We start from the raw sequence: 15,096 nt of genomic DNA, 5'->3' as shown, positions 1-15,096 counted from the left end.
CTGGAGTGCAGTGGCGCAATCTTGGCTCACTGCAATGTCTGCCTCCTGGGTTCAAGCAATTCTCCTGCCTCAGCCTCCCGAGCAGCTGGGACTACAGGTGCGTGCCACCACACCCAGCTAATTTTTGTACAGAGACGGAGTTTCACTATATTGGCCAGGCTGGTATCGAACTCCTGACCTCGTGATCCACCCGCCTTGGCCTTCCAAAGTGCTGGGATTACAGGCGTGAGCCACTGTGCCCAGCCCAACTTTCACATTTTTTAAAGAAAAAATGGTAAATTCATTGTTAAAATCTAAAGGCTACTTATGTACACATCTCTTCTAAAGTACTGACTATAAGTGTATTTTTGTCACTGAAGAACACTGAAATGTAATATGGTGTCAGTAAAGAAGAAAAATCATGTTTAATAAATTCAGATGTCAACATGTCCCCATTCTGTTAGGGAGTAAACCAAAGCTTCCAAAGCATTTTAAGTCACTTTTCAGCCAACAGAGGGAGCTCTAAGCTAAGTATCTCTTTAGAATCCAAGTAAATATACTCACTTTGGAAGAATCTCTTACGTGAAACTTTATAGGGTACCAATGTCCCAGCTTTAATACATACCAGTTTACATTCTGCAAGGTCTGGTCAGTTATTGTCATCTCATCTCTTTCTATGTGAGAAAGGGGCATCATTTATAGTCATTACCGGAATCGTTTTCAAGACTAATAAATAGCACTGGAGATAATTATGCTACATTTGATTTTGTTAAAGAACCTGAGAATACTTACTATTTTGTCCCAACTGTAAAGGACAAACATAGGAAATATATACAGATGACCTTTATGCTATTCCTTTTAAGCCTACTACAGATCCACAATCATTTATCTGAAACCTCTAGGGTAAGAAAAATTAGGAAATTCAGAATTGCTCAGATCTTAAGAAAGTATATATATAGTATATGGCCTAAGCCCCCAGTGGGACCAGGGGCAATACCATATAACCAAACACATTAATAGTTCTCTAACAAAATATATGAGTATTTACATAAAATGGATAAGGACTACAAATGGCCTCATACTGGGTGGGTTCTGGTATTGTCCTCAAATCAGTTCTGGTGTGAAACTTCAGCAAAAACGTATGGTTTTCAGAACTTTATAATTTTGGAATTGCAGAGAAGGGACTGTGGGCTTGTATCGTGAGATATAATACTTAAGTTCATAGTTAAGTGGTAAACATTTTCTGCTGTCACTTAAAGTCTGATATAAATGCCAATAATTGGTAAAGTGAAGACAAATTTTCAAAATTCACTTTGTTAAAGGTAAATGAAGAAAAAGATCCAATTGGTCACATAATAATTGTGAGTACCTTTTACATACAGGGTGGTTAGGTTAGGTGGCACAGGGAATTAAAATAATCTTAAGCCCTGGTTTCTATCTGCTATGTTATCTATTCTAATTATTTTAGTCATTTTATAGCCAGAATGATCTTTCTAAAATACAAATCACATCCTCCAGGGTTGACAGGACAGAACTGAAGTTCCTTAGTTTGTCAGAAGGTCCTTTACACACGTCTCTTGTATCCCTCTCCACCCTCACTCTCCATGCCTTCCCTACTCTGCTCTGCCACTTTATAGTTTCTGAAGCCTTCAGTTGCCTCTGACATACTTTGCCTGCTTTCACTACCCTGTATGAACATTTCTCCTCTCTGCCTGAACACACATTGCTGGTTTACTTGACATCTCCTTTTGGACATTAAGATTTAGCTTGGATGCCACCTCTTGGAAGTTGTCCCTGACCCTCATTTCTCACAGATGCACTTCCACAGCAGCTTGGACTTATATCTATAAAAACACTTGGCACATGATGATAAATTGGCAGTTTCCCTATATTTCTTACACCAGACTATGATCTCCCTGGGGGCAGAGACCATGTCTGCCTCTCTTCATCACTGAGTGTGTCCTCAGCATGCAGCACAATCCTGGCCCATGGAGTACTGTACCTATTTGCTAGATAAATTAACAAAATGAATGAAATATAAACAGGTTCAGAAGAATGAAAAACCACTTAGGGCAAGGGAGTTCAAGAAAGGATCTGAACTAGACCTTGAAAAATATGTAGATTTTTGATAGCTGGGAGATAGGAGGAGGCATTTACAAATTGGAGTGCAGCTGAAACATGGGAGATAGGACAGTGTCAGGAATATTCATCACTGCACCTTGAGTAACCTTACTTTGTTGGAGCATAGTGCTTGTGGGGGAAAAAATGGAAAGAGCTGAGAGGAGGGTTGATATCATAATCATTATTAATTAAAAAGGCAGTGTAGTAGAAAGAATGACAAATAACCAGCTTGGGTAAAGTCACTTCACCTCTCCTGGTATTGTGTAAGATTGAAGAGTTACACAGTCTTTTGCAGTCCTAAAATTCTGTGATCTTTAAAAGTGGGGTGGACCTTCTTAGCAGTGGCATGTTTAGGGGATGGGGGAGGGTCTTGAGTGCCAGGATAAGGAGTCTGGACTTCTATCTGTAGGAAGTGTAAACTCACCAAGGTTACTGACCATGGGTGTAACCTCATGAGGCCATGGAGATTTGAAGGCAGAGGAGAGACCTCAGACAGGCAGCAAATGAGATCCCCCTGGGGCAGGGGCCTAGGGGAGAACTGAACAAGGCAATCCCAATGGTCTGGGCACAAAGTGACACAATAAAGACCTGGGTTTAGCCCCATGGGGTCAAGTTAGTCAGCAAGTCATCTTGGTGGTCATAAGAAGTATTGTTTCTAGAGGAAATACTGAAGAACAACCAGGCCAAATCTTTATTTTCACCCTTAAATGCAAGCCGCTACCCAGATATGGGTGCTGGAGATCATCACTGAGCTTGAGAAAGGCTGACCGTAGGGAGGTGACGGTCTCCACTCTCACTAACCTGATGCACACAGACGTTACACTTATCACAGAACACCATATCATTCCCTTCTTCACTGTCTGGAGACCGGCACACATCACAGATCACATCTTCATCATACTCTATGCCTAGCCCTTCCTCTGTCTCAATAGCATGGTTCATATTTTCATGGCAATGGCGTTCCAGGACTTCTACTGTCTTTTCCATAAGATTCTCATCAACTGGCCCACAACCTGCACAGAAATACAAACAATCAATCAACCCATCAGTCAGCTGTCATTCCCAAATCACCTACTGTGAGCCCAGTGCAGGAGTGGGTAGGATTCTAAAGGATAAAAACATCTCTTTCCTGCTCTAAAACAACCAGATTTCAAAAAATCTTTTGCTAGTACTACTCTAAAATTTACCTATAATCATGTATTAGTGTTTGACACATGAAAGGAGATATACATTTCACCATGTTCCTTAGAAGATATATTACTGACCCTTTCGATTTCTTGTCCAAATTCTAGCCAGTCTCCTCTTAAATCTCTATTTTCTCTTATTCCCACTGTAGGAGGACTTTCACCAAGCTTTATAATTCTGGACATGATCATTTGTAGCATAGTAATTAAAATTACATAACTATTTGGACATAATAATTCATTCTTAGCAAGTTAGCTTCAAAGAGCATATATAATGATTATACAAGGAAAATTTCATATGAAAATGTATGAAGCCCATAATAGAAAATTCTAGGTCCTATGTGTAGGTGATTACACATATAAAATATTTTGTTTTTCAAATATAACTTTTAAAAAAATCTAATAATATTTTTCAATGGCAAACTATAACAACATATAAACCTATTAAAATTTACAAAGCTCTAACTTCAATTCTGAAATTACCTTCTTTGCTTCCTGATTCCTTTTTCCAGCTATATCTTTATTTTATCTTAGCCTTCCACACTTATTAATCAAATTTTGTGAGAGCACTTACGTATTTATTCTAACAACTTGTAAACTCAGGAATAATCCTCAAAATGATTCAAAACAAACATACCCAAGTATTCCACTTCATTTGTAATATAAGATGTCCTAGGAAACTTTAGAATTCCACATAAACTATCATTTTAAGGTTGTGGCTACTTATGAAACCAAAAACTGTCCAGGCCTTATGTTTCATTTTTCCAGCCAAGACAAGTTACACAGTTTTTTTTTTTTTTTTGGAGGAAAGGAATATAGTGTCTGGTTACAAGAAAACTTGGATTAAAATTCCAACTTTACCTCATATTAGCTATGTAAACTTTGACAGGTTATTTATCCTCTTTAGGGCTTAGTGTTCTTATCTATGAAGTAAGTATAATAATAAGAAACCCACTGATTTGTTGTGAAGCTGAGATGAAGTAATTGCTTAGTATGGTGCTCAATATGTAGTCAGCACTCAAAAAAGTCCTTAATTCATAATATGCTTAATATTGTTTTTAAAAAGTTTACTTTAAGCTCTTAGATACCTCACTGCAATATTATTCACCCTAAAGAAAAGCTTGAGATACTGCAATCCTCTTTTAAAATTCCTCCAAGCCTAAATGCAATGTGGTATACTGGATGGGATCCTGGAATAGAAAAAGGTGGTAAGTGGAAAAACCCTTGAAATCCCAATAAAGTCTGAAGTTAATAGTAATGTACCTGTGTTGGTTTTGTAGTTTTGACATATGTACCATGGTAAAGTAAGATGTTAACATTAGGGGAACTGAAACTGTGAGGTGTATATGAGAACTCCCTGTACTAACTGCAACTTTTCTGTAAATCAAATTATTCCAAAACAAAAAGTTTGTTTAAAAAACTCATCCAAGGAGAATTAGTTACAAAATACCAAAGGAACCTCATAACAAGGTAGTTTCATGCCAAAGGCAGCCTTGTAATGATTGTGATATCTATGGATATTATATGCATTATGAACACAAGCGCACATTGAGCCATGGATCCATTTGATTATGTCATCATATTCTGATTTTACTTCTCTGTCAGTCTTTTATTCCCTTCTCTTTGTGGTTGCCACCCTAAATTTACCACTCCCCTCTCCTCTTAGGGGGCAGAGCAAGAAAAGACAAAACAAAAAGCTTTAAAAAATCAAGGAATAAGGACTGGTTACCGGCAGAGTAACTATCATTCCCCATGCCAAACTGATTTAATATAATTTTAGTTTTTTATTCATGTGCATTCAGATGCTAGGCTCAAAAGAAAGAAAGGAAAAAGGGAGGGCAGGAAGAAAAGAAAAACCACTGATCCTTATAATAAAATGAACAAATGTGATTCAAACAAAAATGAAATAAAATGTGATTCAAACAAAAATGAGATCAAATGTATCTTTCACCATATCTTATATGGAGACTTAAAAACAGATGAACAAGAACTGTGTGTAAGTATAAAATGAGTTATCTTTCAGCCTAGCATTTCTCAGTATTGTTGGTATGGTATTGTATGGCACACATTTCCTTTAAAAGCATTAATTATGTTTACTTTCATATGTAAACATACATTTATTTGCTTTTGTTTCATTTTTTTTGAAAATTGTATGACAACTCTAGAACTCTGTGGAAGTAGCTAAGAACTGCTTTGTGAATGTTTTGCCCTAGGCCTGCAACTTTTCTTCCAGGCAGCAAGTCCTGCATTAAGGGGTACTGTCATAGCAATCTGTCAGTTGCAGTGGTGCTGCTCAGGCTGAAATTGGAGATTCTCTCCAACCCCCTGCCAGAGGGGCCTCTACTTCTGGCCCTGCTCACTGATCACACTGCTTTTCAGGCCAGGAACCTGCCTCAGAATTCTCAACCAGAAGTCCAATCAGCTATGGCCACTCTCAAACTTCCTGAATTGGGAAACAACTTCATGAAACCTACATGCTATCCTTGATCTGTGCCATTAACCATGAATAAGGAAAGAAAAGGTCATATTTAAATGTTATTGCTCTATTTCTATGTATGCATTTGAAGAAATATCTAACTGAAATAAGATAAAATCAACAAGAAAAATAAATGAAAAGGCCAGAAAAGAAAGGAGGCAACAAAATAAAAAGCTAAAGGGTTCTGATAACTTAAAAAAAAACAACAAAATATGAGTTAAGTCACAACTTACTTGCGAGAAAAGAACTTACCCATTTCTGCAAGGTCTTCATTGAGTTCCTGAAGCCAGAAGATGTCCATGTCATCTAGGTCATAGCGGCAAACAGATGCTGCCAACTCCATGATGTTGATGTAGCCAGGCTCTGTGGTGTCTGGACTGGAGCAGTGAATATACTTCCGGGGTCGGATAAACAGAACGTCCTTTACCTTCTCAGCTATAATCCTAGAAAAGCAAGAGAAAGACAATGATAACAATCAACAAATGACAGATTCCAGGCACTGAACAGATGGCTAAATGCCCTCTGGGAGGTATGGCAGATTCCTTTCTAGAAAGCAAATGGTTTTACAAATTTAGTTTTGTCATATGCTGTTAACTCACTGACTGCTAACAATATTCTTTATTCACTCTCATAGATCCTGGTTCCCACCATTCTAATTTTTAAAAAAATTTTTAGAGACAAGCTCTTGCTCAACCACCCAGGCTGGAATGCAGTGGGCAAGGTCATAGCTTACCACAGCCTTGAAGATCCAGTGATCTTCCTGCCTCAGCTTCTCAAGTAGCTGAGACTACAGGCACATGCCACCATACCTGGCTAACGTTTAAAAAGATTTTTGGTGGGTAAGAGACGGGGTCTCACTATGTTGTCCAGGCGGGTCTTGAATTCCTGGCCTTAAGCAATCCTTCGAACTTGGCCTCCTAAAGTGTTGGGATTACTGGCGTGAGCCACCACGACCAGCCCATTCATTCTAATAAAATGTTGTCATGTTAGTGTGTTCTTGGTACAATGGCCACCAAGTTTATTTAGAAGAGGAAACCTGGGAGGGGGTGGTATCTGCACAAAGGCACAGCCAGATCCCATACCAAAGATATATTTCAGCCAAATTAATAATTTTCTGTCATGGAGACAATACTGGATGGTGGTAAAGAAAACAAGCTTTAGTTTCACAGAGGCTTGTTTTTTTCTGCCACTCACTTACATGGTGATCTCAGGCTATTACTTTATTTCTTTGTTTGTTTATTCATTTATTTTGGGATGGAGTCTTGCTCTGTTGCCTAGGGTGGAGTGCAGTGGCATGGTCTTGGCTCACTGCAACCTCTGCCTCCCGGGTTCAAGTGATTCTTCTGCCTCAGCCTCCCAAGTAGCTGGGATTACAGGCACCTGCCACCATGCCCAGCTAATTTTTTGTATTTTTAGTAGAGAAGGGGTTTCACCATGTTGGCCAGGCTGGTCTTGAACTCCTGACCTCGTGATCCGCCCACCTTGGCCTCCCAAAGCGCTGGGATTACAGGCATGAGCCATCATGCCTGGCCACTTACTTTATATAAGGTTCAGTTTTCTTAGCTAAAAAGTAAGGATAACAATCATTAAATATGATAAAAAATAATATCTAGCAAAGACATGGAATCAAGCTAAATGTCCATCAATGATAGACTGGATAAAGAAAATGTGATACACATTCACCACGGAATACCAGGCAGCCATAAAAAAAAAATGAGATCATGTCCTTTGCAGGGACATGGATGGAGTTAGAAGCCATTATCCTCAGCAAACTAACACAGGAACAGAAAACCAAAACCTGTATGTCCTCACTTATAAGTGGGAGCTGAATGATGAAAACACATGAACACATGGTAGGGGGAACAACACACACTGTGGCCTGTCAGTGAGGGGAGGGAGAGCATCAGGAAGAATAGCTAATGCATGCTAGGCGTAATAGCTTGGTGATGGGATGATCTGTGCAGCAAACCACCATGGCACACGTTTACTTATGTAACAAACCTATACATCCTGCACATGTACCCCTGAACTTAAAAGTTGAAGGGAAAAAAATGTCAAACTTGTAGGACTATTATAACAATTATATAGAAAAAAACAGATAAAGTGTTTGGCTTAGTGTATAGTAAAAATAGATGCTCAATAACACCATTGTTATTGTTTTAATATTCCTTATTATTTTCACTATTTATGCAAATGAGTTAAAAGCCAAGAGGCCATGGAGCTATGCACACTCAATCCATTTCCCATCCATACACAATAGTAACCATAAATCTAAGCTCAAGCAGACTGATATTTCCCCTCACCCTTCCTGACATCCAAGAGCTCAAGGCAAGGAAACCAGAGAAAAAATAAATTTTTTTCACACCAAGTTATTATTGGTAGTTTAAATACTGTATGAGGCCTCAGAAAAGTTAACCAAGAGAAAAATCTGGATTACTATTCTGTGGTAATTTTAAAGAACAAGGCGGGCCATCTAAAAAAATAAACAAACACATGTATGTCATAAAATAATGAAAATCATTTCTCCGGAAGGCTTCTGGAGCCAGTTTTCTTTACTCTAGAGTCATCATCACATATATGGAAGGATTTATAAACATAAACATATTCCAATGAATACACATAAAATATACACAGGCATAGTCCACCCTATAAATGTAGAGAATATTGCCTCCTAAGTATTCTTCCAAAAGCCTCTGATTCCAAATAATGAATCTGAATAAAGCTAATAACAACTACACACATTTGCACATTTTAATTTTTCTACCATATGGAGTTTTGAAAGCCAAAGGGAACAAATATTTGAGGAAAAATGCAGAAACCTCAAATATTAATTGAAACTAAAATTTTGGGAATTGCTGTTAGAGGCCTGCTTCCAACTGAAACATACCCAACTAAAAAAGGTAGGACAGACATGTGAATTCTTCGGAGACTATGAGATTAAATATGTCATGTTTCTTTAGTGCATGGCCTAGAAGGGAGAATATCCAATTTTTTGTCAAGAGTTACCTTTTTCTAAAAGGAAGACCATTTTGCTAACTATTCGTCTCAATTGCCTCAAATTCTACATGGAACAAGGTAGGCTATAAATGTTTTTCTATAACAATATGCTCATTAAACCTCTGGAAGAAAACAGAGGAGAATAAAATATATTGACCTTGGGGCAGGCAAAGATATTTTAAGTAAGACACAAAAGCCATTAACTATAAAGGAAGAGACTGAAAAATGAAACTAGAACTTCTGGTTATCAAAAGAGACAATTAAGAGAATAAAAAGGCAATCCACGGGACAGGAGAAGATATTTGCAATTGAACATAGACAACAAAGGACTTATATCTACAATATATAAGAAACTCTTACAAATTAATTAGAAAAAGACAACCCAATTAAAAGCTGGGCAAAAAACCTAAATAGATACTTCACAAATAAGGCTATCCAGATGGCAAATAAACTTTAAAAAGGTTCTCAACCTCATTAGTTATCACGGAAATGCAAACTGAAATTACAATCACTATTATCTACCAGAATAATTAAACTTAAAAAGACAGTCCAAAAATTGAAAATACTAAATGTTGGTAAGGAAATGGAGGAAACGGATTATCTCTTATGCTGCTGGTGGGAGTGTGAATTCGAACAACCACTTTGGCAGCAGATATTATAGCTGAACATACACATACCCATGGTCTGGCAAACCCACACTAGGTATATACTTAGCAAAAGTGTACACAGATGCACACCAAATGATGAATAAAAAGGCTCATATCAGCATTTTTATGGTACGTAAAAACTGGAAACAACCCAAATATGTATCAAGAGCAGAATAAAAAATATGGCATATTCACACAATGCATGACAGGCGTGAAAATTAATGAATTACTACATCCAACAGCATGGATGGATGGCAAAATCGTATTGATGAGCAAAACAATCCAGTCTCAAATGACTGTATACTGTAGGAGTCTATTCATAGGAAGCTCAAAAACTGTCAAAACTATTACCTAAGGTGAGGCAGGTCAGTTACTGGCAGGGAAAAGAAGGAGGGGTTCTGAAGTGTTGGTAATATTTTCTTTTTTTTTTAAGGCAGTTCTCAGTGGTATGACCACAGCTCACTGCAGCCTCAACCTCCTGGGCTCAAGTGATCCTGCCACCTCAGCCTCCTGAGTAGCTGAAACTACAGGTGCACACCACCACGATGGCTAGTTTTAAAATCTTTTGTAGAGATGGGGTCTGTGTTGCCCAGGCTAGTCTTGAACTCCTGGGCTCAAGTGATACTCCCATCTCGGCCTTGCAAAGTGCTGGTATTACAGGCATGAGCCACCGTGCCCAGCCATGTTTTATTTCCTGATCTGAGTGGCAGATAAATGAGTGCATTTAATTTGTGAAAATTCATTGAGCTGTACAGCTTTGTGTACTTTTCTGTGTGGACATTAGACTTCAATGCAAAATTTACAATAATGATAATGACAGCAATGTCATCTCACTCATCTTTCCTCGTGTATCTTGAACTCAAGGTCTGCATCTAAGGACCGAGTCCATGACAATAAATTATATACTAAAACAGTAACACCAACTACGAGAAAATATGTGGGTAAAAGATGAAGTTAATATAAACTCACAAGGAGAAATTACTGTATTTATAATGATAGAGGGGGAAGGGCTGTGAGAATTAGTGAAAAAATATGTTTGGGGTTTTTAAAATGCAGCTTCAATATCTTTGAGTATATATAACATGGCTAAAGCTGGAGGAAATCCCAGGATTATCCCCCCTGGATGGGTGATTTTCTTTCTTGGCTATGTACTATGGATAGAGACACTTTTTTTTTTTTTTGAAACCAAGTCTCACTCTGTTTCCCAGGCTAGAGTGCAGTGGCATAATCTCAGCTTACTGCAACCTCTGCCTTCCGGGTTGAAGTGATTCTCCTGCCTCAGCCTCCCAAGTAGCTGGAATTACAGGCACATGCCACCACGCCCGGCTAATTTTTGTATTTTTAGTAGAGACAGGGTTTCACCATGTTGGCCAGGCTGGTCTCAAACTCCTGACCTCAGGTGATCCACCCGCCTTGGACTCCCAAAGTGGTGGGATTACAGGCGTGAGCCACCGCGCCTGGCCTGACACACTCTTTAAATGGTCACTAGACCATTGACCAAATCAGCAAAAGCTCACAAGCCTAGAGGCATGAGCAATTTTGTTAGGATGAGGTAACCTCAACTTTCAATTTGGATGCTTGCGTGTAAATGAATGTTGTAATAACTTTCCAGAGGACTAGCCTTTGGTGAAAGGACCCACAATCACACCTGCTCTCCAGGGAAGGCTAGTGGCTGGATCACTACTACCTCTGGCCCCTGTGGATACTGCTGTGCCAACTGAGGAGGCAATAAAAAGGTAACTGCAGTCACTCTAACCTGATCTATGGCCTCCTCCAGTGTCTTATACACAGAGACCTCTTAGTGTCTCTTCAGTTGATCTAAATATTTGGTAGGTACAGACTATGCTACATTTCCTAATAAGTGGATTAGAATCATTTGTGAACACTGCAGAAGTTGCATAAAACCAAAACCTCGTAGGTTTTGTAAAGGTTTGAAATAAATGCCTTAAAAATGAACTGGATAAGAGTTGGGTGTGGTGGTATGCTCCTGTAGTCCCAGCTACTCAGGAGGCTGAGGCAGGAAGATCACTTGAGCCCAGGAATTTGAGGCTGTAGTGAGCTACGATTACACGATTGCACTCCAGCCTGGGTGACAGAGTGCAACCTTATCTCTAAACACACAAATACAACTAACTAGATAGTAGTTACTGTAATAACAACTCTAGGAATAGTTTCCCAAGATGACCCTTGTTCATACTACCACTCTGGGATAACCACTTCTCTCCAAGCCTCCATGACTCAATCTATAAAACAAAGGACAATGATAACCCCTGCGACAGATGGTATTTTCCAAATCCCACATTCTTCTACAATGTGACTTTGTCATCTTCATCAAGTAGTGAAGTCTATCTTCCTTCCCCTTAAATAGGGGAGGGCTTGTGATGGTTTTTGATCAATAGAAGTGATGCCATGAGAACTGCAAGGCTGGGTCATAAAATGGAATGTAGCTCCCTCCTGGTTTGCAGGAATGCACGCACTTGGAGCCCTGTGCCTGAGGCCTGTAAGAAATCTGACTATGCTGAGGTTGTTAGGCTATGAGGAAGTCAAACTAATGGGAAGGCCATGTGTAGTCCATGTTATCCAAGCCCAGGCATGGGCTGTTACACAGATATGCAGTGAATAAGGCTTCAGTTGATTCCAGTGCCCAGCTATTGGGTCACTCTCAAACTTTGTCTTCTTTGATGAGGCCCTAGACACATCATGGAGCAGAGAGAGGCCATCCCCACTGTGCCCTATCTGATTTCCTGACCCACAGAACCAATGAGTATAACATAGTTGCTCTAAGCTGCTAAGTTTGGGGGCAAATTATCATTAGCAACAGTAACTGGCACAACTGCAAAAGGACTGTTTTAAATTTTAAATAAGATAAACGTGTGTGAAAGTGCTCTGTACATTGTGCTCCTTAATGAATTCTCACAATTGAAAGTAAAAGTGATAGAATGCTGCTGCCTGAAATGGGATGAAAAAGGAGGTGTGGGAAGAAGGAGATGGGGTGAGGAGAGTACAGGGAGATGGGAGAGGCCTAGATGACCAAATACAGCAGTGGAGTGGGAGGCAGACATGTGTTCCCATTTATCATTAGGGGTTGTTCTTTTGACTCACTGTATGAAATATGGATATATTTTGAAAATAGAATTAACAGGATATCCTGTTATATTGACTATGGGATATAAGACAATGAAGAATCAAAGATGACTAAGAATTTTGGCTTAAACTGAAAAGACAGAGTTATAGCTAGAAGGATAGATTTTTCTATCAGCTAAACCTAGAAAACTACAAATAGAACTGGTTTGGGAAGATCAGTAGTTCAGTTTGGGACATTTTTAGTCTGAGATGTCTACTGGACATCCAAGTGGAACTGTTCAGTTGGCAGTTACACATTTGAGTCTAGAGATTAGTAAAGAAAGTACTGATCTCCATAGTCCAGTAAGTCCAGAGTTTACATTGCAAGGGGAAATAGGGACCTATCTGTATCCAATCACTTCCTCTTTCAGTTTTATTAACGATGCAGAAGTATATATTGTTAAGTGAAAAAAGCAAGTTATAGAATAATCCCATTTATTTATATATACATATATGCGTGTATAAAAGCATATACTACACAGTTAATTTTTTTGTATTCTGATTTTTATTGGTATAATAATCCGTAATTTTAAAAACATACCCACATGCACACACACACAGTAAAACTTCATTAATCACTGTGTATTATACAACTTATAATGTTTGTTTGCTTTCAACAAAAAATGAAACATTGTTTTCCTTCCATTGGAATCTTACTGCAATAGAAACTGATTAAACTATATAAATGAATACCCAAAAAGAAATATCTGAAGCTCGCTGTTAATGACTCAAAAGCCTTCAGTCTACCTAGACACATGTAATAGGGTTAATACCATCTTTATTTGTTGAACTTACTTTCGAAAAATTTCTTTTGGTAGTCAATGCTTACCTAAGCAGCTATAATTTACAGTGTAAGATGGCTCTGTAATCTCTGTACCCCTCCCCTCAATCACCACATATATACACTATACTGAACTAACAGGAAAACTGCAGAAAGGACAGTGAAACAGATTGGAAAATCTCATCTGAAAGCCAGAAAAAAGATTCTGAAAGGATGTGCTCTATCTACTCTTATATCTCCCTCATCCATTTTCAGTTACTATAGCACGAGTAGAGTAATTCTAGCACCCAAGGATCAAGTCAATTAATTTATATATATATATATCCAAAATTACTGCTCTAAGTCCATTAGGAAATAAAATGCTAAAGTATTTTGATAATCTTATAAATTAGTTAATAAATAAAGAGCAAGAGTGTACTTTGGTCTTGTTAGTAAAGTTTCTCTAGCTGACTAACCTGTCTATAGGCAACAAAACAAGTAACTCAAGACAGGCATGGTAGCTTGTGCCTGTAGTTCCAGCTCATCACGAGGCTGAGGCGGGAGGATAGCTTGAGCCCAGGAGTTTGAATCTAGCCTGAGCAACATAGCAAGACCTGTCTCTTAAAAAAAAAAAAAAAAAAAAAAAAGACAAACATTAAAAATACTATGACTGTGGTAGATCAAAGACGGCCACAAATCCTTTGATATGTCTTTTATTGAGAAATGGGGTCTATTTTCCTCTCCTTCAATTTGGGAGCCCTCTGCAACTGTCCTAATAAAATAGAGTGGAATTAATACTGTGTCAGTTTCTGAGCCTAGGCTTTGAAATGAGCACCTTCCACTTCTTACCTCTTAAAACATTCACTCTTGGAGTCCTGAACTGCCTGTAAGAAGTCAGACTATCCTGCTGAAACACTAGGTGGAAAGATCCTAAGACTATATGGAAATCTGTATAGTGTAGATCATAGCATCAACTACAGGGTTACAGTGGTGAATAAAAACAGTAAGGTTCCTGTGCTCTCATAGCTTTGACTTTGTAATGCCACTATCAAAGAACTGCAGATAAGTGCTAGGTGTTCACCAAACCCTATTTCCATTTCCACCTGCGCACATAGCAAGACTGCGTTCTCCAGTCCCCTTTGCTATTAGGTGGGCCATAGGAGTGAGTTCTGGCTAATGATATGTAGGTGGGTAAGTCACTTCAAAGCCTACCCCCGCTTCCCCCCAGAAAAAAATCCAAACTGTATAACCCTCCACACACTTTTCTTGCTGACTGGATTCAGAAGTTAGAGAGTAGAAAAGAGTAGAAAAGAGAATGGGTAGTAAATAAAGGCACCATTCATAAAAAGAGCTTGTGTCCCTAAATAACTGTGTGGGGCAGAGGGGATCCGCATTCAAACCCACGTTGGATGGAGACATGTGCGAAATACAAAGACTTCATTGTGTTAAGATGCTGAGACTGGTTGGGTGCAGTGGCTCACACCTGTAGTCCCAGCTACTCGGGAGGTTGAGATAGGAGGATCTCTTGAGCCCGGGAGGTAGAGGCTGCAGTGAGCTATGATCATGCCACTGCACTCCAGCCCGAGTGACAGAGATCTTGTCTCAAAAAAAAAAAAAAAAAAAAAAAAAGAGGAATTAATCTAATGTAATACAATGGTAAATTAAGTTAAAATGTACTTGAAAATACTGGGAAATAATCCTTATGTATTGGAATATGCCAGTTGTTATAGCAAACATCCTCAAAAGTCTCAGCATCTTTTTTTTTTTTTTTTTTTTTCTGAATAACACATTTGATCACGTCACTGTCCA

At 38.7% G+C, this 15,096-nt stretch overlaps 1 protein-coding gene across 1 annotated transcript in view; it reads right to left on the bottom strand.

Moving 5' to 3' along the window:
• JADE3 (jade family PHD finger 3) overlaps positions 1 to 15,096 on the bottom strand; it is an 84,883-nt gene that overhangs the window by 37,647 nt on the left and 32,140 nt on the right. The window contains exons 4-5 of the mRNA XM_011982826.1: positions 6,013 to 6,203; positions 2,902 to 3,113 (exon numbers count right to left, since the gene is read on the bottom strand). Of these exons, the coding sequence (XP_011838216.1) occupies positions 2,902 to 3,113; positions 6,013 to 6,203 (403 nt within the window). The remainder of the gene's footprint in view (positions 1 to 2,901; positions 3,114 to 6,012; positions 6,204 to 15,096) is intronic.

This window comes from Mandrillus leucophaeus, unplaced genomic scaffold (assembly GCF_000951045.1).
Source record: "Mandrillus leucophaeus isolate KB7577 unplaced genomic scaffold, Mleu.le_1.0 Scaffold243, whole genome shotgun sequence".
In the NCBI taxonomy this organism is placed as follows: Eukaryota; Metazoa; Chordata; class Mammalia; order Primates; family Cercopithecidae; genus Mandrillus; species Mandrillus leucophaeus.
The sequence above is the reverse complement of the archived record's forward strand: the minus strand, read 5'-3'. Positions and strand labels throughout refer to the sequence as shown.